This window comes from Blennius ocellaris, assembly GCF_963422515.1.
Source record: "Blennius ocellaris genome assembly, chromosome: 5".
NCBI classification, from domain to species: domain Eukaryota; kingdom Metazoa; phylum Chordata; class Actinopteri; order Blenniiformes; family Blenniidae; genus Blennius; species Blennius ocellaris.
In genome coordinates, this window is record NC_137654.1 from 16,761,633 (window position 1) to 16,767,632 (window position 6,000).

Here is a 6,000-nt window from a genome sequence, read left to right on the forward strand (position 1 = left end):
CTCAGGGCCTGATTCTTTAATCAATAAACCAATGTTACTGGTCAATAGCCCAACAGAGGCCCTACCCAGCGTGCTGGCCTTTGGTAACACACAGCAGGTTTCTATTTTACCAATCCGGCAAACACTTGCACTGATAGCGACACTGATGCATTGTGTAAGAGAAAAACGACCGCCTTCTGAAAAGAGAGCGTATGTTTGCATGGCAAAGCCTGCTCTATCAAGTCCAGGAGGATGTTTTTTCTTTTTTTATATATAATTTATTCATGGAGATGGATTGGCATTCATGGTAGTTTTGCAGCTGTTCAACAGGGGAGCAGATAACATCACTCGAAATTAGCACCTTCGGGGACGTCCCAGTTGCTATTGAGTTTTTTAAAATGAAAACATGGCAGAGGGGGAGGGGAGAGCCTGGAGGAGCCTTCAGGAGGAAGAGATGAAGGCGTTCCCGTTTAAGATGCCGTTCACAGAGTTTAGTACAGAAGAGCAAATTTGTATTCAGGCCACTGTCGGACTTTTGTCTTTAGTGCATTAATTTTAATGAAAAATGTGTTCCACACTGACGCTCATTATTTCCTCCTCATCCTGAGCATGCTCTTTGACTTCAGGTCAGAAATGTGCCATGTATGCTTGATTTTTAACCCCTAGTGAGCAAAAAGTGTCATATCTTCATGTTCAAACCTTTAAGAAAATAAAAGCTTCTTGAAATAATAAAAAATAAATAAATCAAAAATTCAAAGCTTGTGTGGTTGATGACAGGGGTCGAATATCAGAGGTGAAGTACAACTCAGAAAAATATTTTTATAATGAAGTCGATTTAAATGTAATTAATTTTTTTCCTTTTTTCAAATTTAAGAGAGTGACACCTGATTTAAGAATACTGTAGCTTTTCAGTGTCTCTGTTTAACTATTCCGTATTAAAGTAATCCAAAAATAACCAAAAGTAATCTGGTACATTACTTTAATTTTGTGATGGAGTAAGTTACGGATTACATTTTGAAAGTAACCCTCCCAACCTTGTTAACCATTTAACATTTGGTTAATTGGTTAGGCTAATGTACTGTTTTTGTTTAAACTAAATTCATAAAGAAAATCCACTTGCTTGCAGGGTCTGGTTTGAAGAGTCCCGATATAGTTTAAAAGGTATGTGGTCATTTTTCAAAATTAAAATTCATTTATAAAGGTTGGGTTCAGGTTTTGACCCATAAACAATATGTCTGACACCAGTAGTCTGAGGATGCATGTAGATAATGAAGGCAATTGTATTTTAAAACATGCAGGATTGTGTTTCATTATTGTAATAATTATAATAATTATAGCCCCAGCCTTGAAGGACATGCATTTGGTCTTCTTCCTGACAGCTGAGACAGCCGAGACAGTCGAGACAGGTGCTGCTGTGCGTGTTATCTCTCACAACAGAAACAGACAGTCTCCAGTGTTGCTTTGTGGTCTACAGTGAAATGTTGTATCAATAAAACACTGGGACGGTAGACAGTGGGTATGAATTATTGAAAGGCACAGTGGTTCAGCCGGGGTTCTAATCTCCACAGTGCAGTTAATTTGATGTTCTTGTTTTTCTGTTTTGGACTCAACCTGCATTGCACCATATCCTTCCCTGCAAATACCACGAGCAGAGAGAAGAGGAGCAGGCCTGTGGGAACCAAATGAATGATCCACTGATGCTAATGTCCTCTGCCAGCCAAGGTCTCGCTTAATAAACCTCACGATGAGACGGCTGCGCGAGAAATGGCGTGATCAAAAATGAGCCACGTCAATCCGAGCCCACACACCTGAACCTGGAGCTGATAATGAAAGTGGAATCGGTAATGAGGGCGAGTGTTTGGAGAAGTGGGGGCATCGTGGAAAGGGGGCATTCAGACGTTTAAGAGCTCCATGGCCTCAAGGGGTATCCTCTGTAACCTGTATCACAGCTCTGGATTGAATATCAATATCTAAGGCAGGCAGCTGATCAGAGGGAAACGTTTGCTCAGCAGAGTGTGGGTGACGCTGCCCTGAGCACTCATTTATCTCACTGTAAAAGTCCTGTGTTGCCTTTCACAGCAGGTGGTTCCAGCACAGTGGCAGCAGCAGCCTTCATTGGAATACAATCAGGATTCAACAAATTGCTCGATAAAGACAATTGCTTATTATCTCCCAGCCACATCAGAACAGGGGAATTGAAGTCCCCGGCTTTCTAATTAGTTGTTCTTATTTTACTATAATCGGTCTGACGCTGTAGTGAGGAGGGGGAGGTCACTCAGCCAGCAGCGGGGAGTTCAGAATGAGATCTGCCCTGATAAAATGACTCCACTGCTGTGAGCATGATAGCTGCAGATAATTTCCTGCAGATGCATTGTCACAAACCCATAGAGCTTCTTTGTGCTGTCACAGAAGAGGAAATCAGGCAGATATTTTTTAAGTCCCCTTCAAATTTCTGTAATTGCTTAGATAGAAATATCCATTCATTTTTCCCAACTGCTTTATACCACTCAGGTTCCCAGGGTGAACGTTCACTGTGGGAAACACAGAATCAGACACTCGCATCACAACGGTGAAAACCTTTATGAAACTCGGATATTTTGGGTCTGTGGGAGGAAACCAAAGTATTTGACGAAAACCTACTCATGCACAGGGAGAAAAGCAAGCTTTAATCAGCCCCGGACTGGGCTTGAAATAGGGCTCTGCTCGCTGTGAGGAGAGAACAGCAACCACTACACCACTGCCCAGCATAGGGACAAAAGTAAAGTCAAATGATATTTTATCAATGCATACTTGTGACATACATGTAATTGTTTCTCTTTCGCAAGCTCGAGTCAGCTGTCCTGTGCTTCTTATCAGAGATTAAACAATAATCACCCAATTTTCTATTAATTAGCTGTTTTTGTCTGTTAATTAGAATTTGCAGACATGACTCTGTAAAAATGTGTATACTGTAAGTCAGAAACCCCATGTCTTCTGATTACTAATGGCTATTGATATATTCTACAGCAGTGGTTCGGATCCAAACATCACAATCTAACTTTAAACTAAATCAAGGAAAGCTGATTTCTGAACTGGACACATTTCTTACTCTACTTGTTAAGTTGTAATATTTTTTATTTTTTCAATTATTTTGTAATAATAATAATAATAATAATAATAATACATTTAATTTGAAAGCACCTTTCAGAACACCCAAGGACACTGTACAGTGGTGTCATAAAAACAATAAAAACAGGAATCATAAAAACAGCAAAAGCAGGAGCAACAAAATACAACAGAGCACCGTATAAAATGTGCTAGAGAAATCTCACCCAACATTGTTGGTATTACCATCCAACATTGGCCACTACTGTCCACCCATTGTATCTGTTTTTCTTGATTAATGGCATTATGATTAAATATAGTGTCACATTTGTTTGCATTTGATCAGATTTAATCAGGTGACCCTGTGTACTCTGGAGGAATGAGACTAGATTTTTCCAAGGCAAAGGGTAAAACACATCAACAACAGAATTTGAATGAAGTGTCCTTCTTTGTCAGTATTTACAACACACAACTGGTGTCAATGTGTTGCACAGGTATTGTTTTATGTCTTGTTTATTTGTTGTTACTTCATCATTGTTTTCTTTTGGGGTTGTTGTTTTTTTTGGGGGGTGGGCGGTGAGGGGACAAAATGAAATCAGGATATTATGGAATATGGCCCCTTGCCTGGCGATAGGTTCATACACAGTAACTTCAGTCTGTATCTTTCATTTCAATGTGAGGGTCTATAGTGGGGGGGGGGCACACTGTTTGATGCACAGCCCCACATATTGCTCTCTGCAGGATGCACGCATTGTTGCACAAACCATACATGCAAGGAGACATTTCTTTACAACCCCCCATCTCCCCAACCTACACATCCTCCAACATTATGTGAAGCAGCTTGTCTTTAGCTTCCACGTGGCAGAAGGGATTTGCATCAGTGGCTACATAACATGCAATGGCATTTAATGTCCCCGCAGCTCAGTCGTGGATGCCAGTGGCACTGTGATGTACGTTCAATTCCTCCGCTGAGGATGATGTGAGGTGACAGTGGATGTGGTCAGGATTGGTGTGACGTGCACTCTGAACAGGGGAGCCATCCTTCACCAAGAAGCCACAACTCATATTTTCTTTCTTTGTTTTTGTGCACCTGCAGACAAAGCTGTGGATATTTTCCCGTCAAACACTGAAATCAGTGCTGACAGACGTACAACAAACTGGTGAACGGAGTCATAAAATCAGATGGATTGGCAAGTGTGATTACAGATCGCAGTTCTGAATTTATTATGTAATAGATCACATAACGGGTATGAAATTGTCCTGATAGTTGTATTTTAAACCCATCTGTTCTGCTACTGTTAGTCTCTTTTTCACTTTTCATACTTGTGATCAGATATCAAGAGAGAATTAAAGCATCGCTTCTTGTTCTGTACAGAGACGTTGAATGCTGCTTTCTAAAAATGTGTGCACACTGAGATCTAAGCGTCCTTTCAGAATCTATAAGAATCCTTTGGTCATATCTCGTTTGCATTGAGCCATAGATTTAGGTTACATTTCCCGCTGCTAAGCTTGTTTCTGCGTGAGGAAATCTCAGCCAATATTTGCAGATTAAACATCTTACATGCATCAAACACAGATTCTGTGACAATGTATTGCAGCGATGCCGATATTACGCTGCGTTTGAAGCGAGGGATTACTCCTTTAAAGAGGGGTGAAGCTTGCTGCAAGTGCCAAAGCAACAGATGTAAGAGAAAGCAACAGATGTGTAAATCAGCTCTCATGAATAAGTCAGAAATTCACTCCCGGGATGTAAAAACTTTGCTGTGCAAATTATACACACACTCTTTGCGCTCCTCTGCTGATTGTATTGTATGTCCACACACTTGTTACTCACTCAGGCATAAAGTGTGCATTCCTGAAAAAGCATTCTCCTTTTGTTTCCTTGTTTCTTTTCTTTTATTGTAAGCCTGAGTGGTCGGGACAGCATCAGCTGGCATTAGTCTGCCTGGAGGTTTATCTATTAACGGTATAGAAGGATCAGCTCTCTGGAGCAAACTCGAGTCTCAGCATGAGTTTGTTCTATACACCTATCGTCTTGTTGCCCTTGAGTCACAAAAACTCATTAAGAATGTATTAATGGCTGACAGCGTTTAGTCAAAGCCCTACACAGGCTGCCATCTGTGACCATACATATAGTTGAAAGAAAACAAATAGGGACACATGTTTAATGAGAAAAAGCTGCATGCTGCACTGTAGAATGGCACATTTATGTCTTTCACATCCAATAAAAGCATAGTAACCCTCTGAGAAACAAATTAGCATGTATCCTTGCAGAGCACATCAGGAAAGCTACGAGCCTAACACCCAGTATAGATCAGGAGTTAATTATATTACTTACCCACTTCTTTGTGGTTTGAGCTCTGGCTGGACAATAAGAAGAGGAAATCCTGACAGGTGTCCTGTTCCAGCAGTGTGCTGTTGTGCAGGCAAAGGTCAACAATTAGGGTCACAGCTTTCTGACAGACCATGTCATACTCCTCTCGGTCAGAACTCATGCTCCCAGCTGCATCCTCAGCCCTGTGTGTGCTCATCCGAGGGGACTAACACACCCACACACGCGCGGCGGCAGCGGCAGCAGCAAGCCTGGCATGCAGATGATAAATGCAACTTGTCTTCGTCCTCGGCTGATTCTTCTCCTTCTTCCACGGTCTCTCAACTGGGTTTACACATAGATACACTCCAGTGTGTGTGTGAGCAGAGTGTGTATGTGCGTATGCTTCGGTTTGTTTGTGTTGATTTGTCTTTGCCAGGCCAATAATGCGAAGGGTATGAATGTGCTGTGTTTGTGCGCAAGTGTGTATGTGCAGCCGTTGTAGCCTTAATGAATCAGATGCATCCCCAGGTGATGCACGGGCTGAGTTATTGCATCACATCTAAAGAAGCAAGTCAAATGAACCACATTAATGACATGCAGAACTTGATATGCTAACAAATGCC

The 6,000-nt window shown here is 41.5% G+C and overlaps 1 protein-coding gene across 1 annotated transcript in view; it reads right to left on the reverse strand.

Annotated features, from left to right (window-relative positions):
- The window catches only part of syt6a (synaptotagmin VIa), a gene marked incomplete at its 5' end in the record, with an annotated part of 82,436 nt that extends 76,842 nt beyond the window's left edge, over positions 1-5,594 (reverse strand). The window contains one exon of the mRNA XM_080497154.1: positions 5,402-5,594. Within this exon, the coding sequence (XP_080353280.1) occupies positions 5,402-5,594 (193 nt within the window). The remainder of the gene's footprint in view (positions 1-5,401) is intronic.
- Positions 5,595-6,000: the final 406 nt, after the last annotated feature.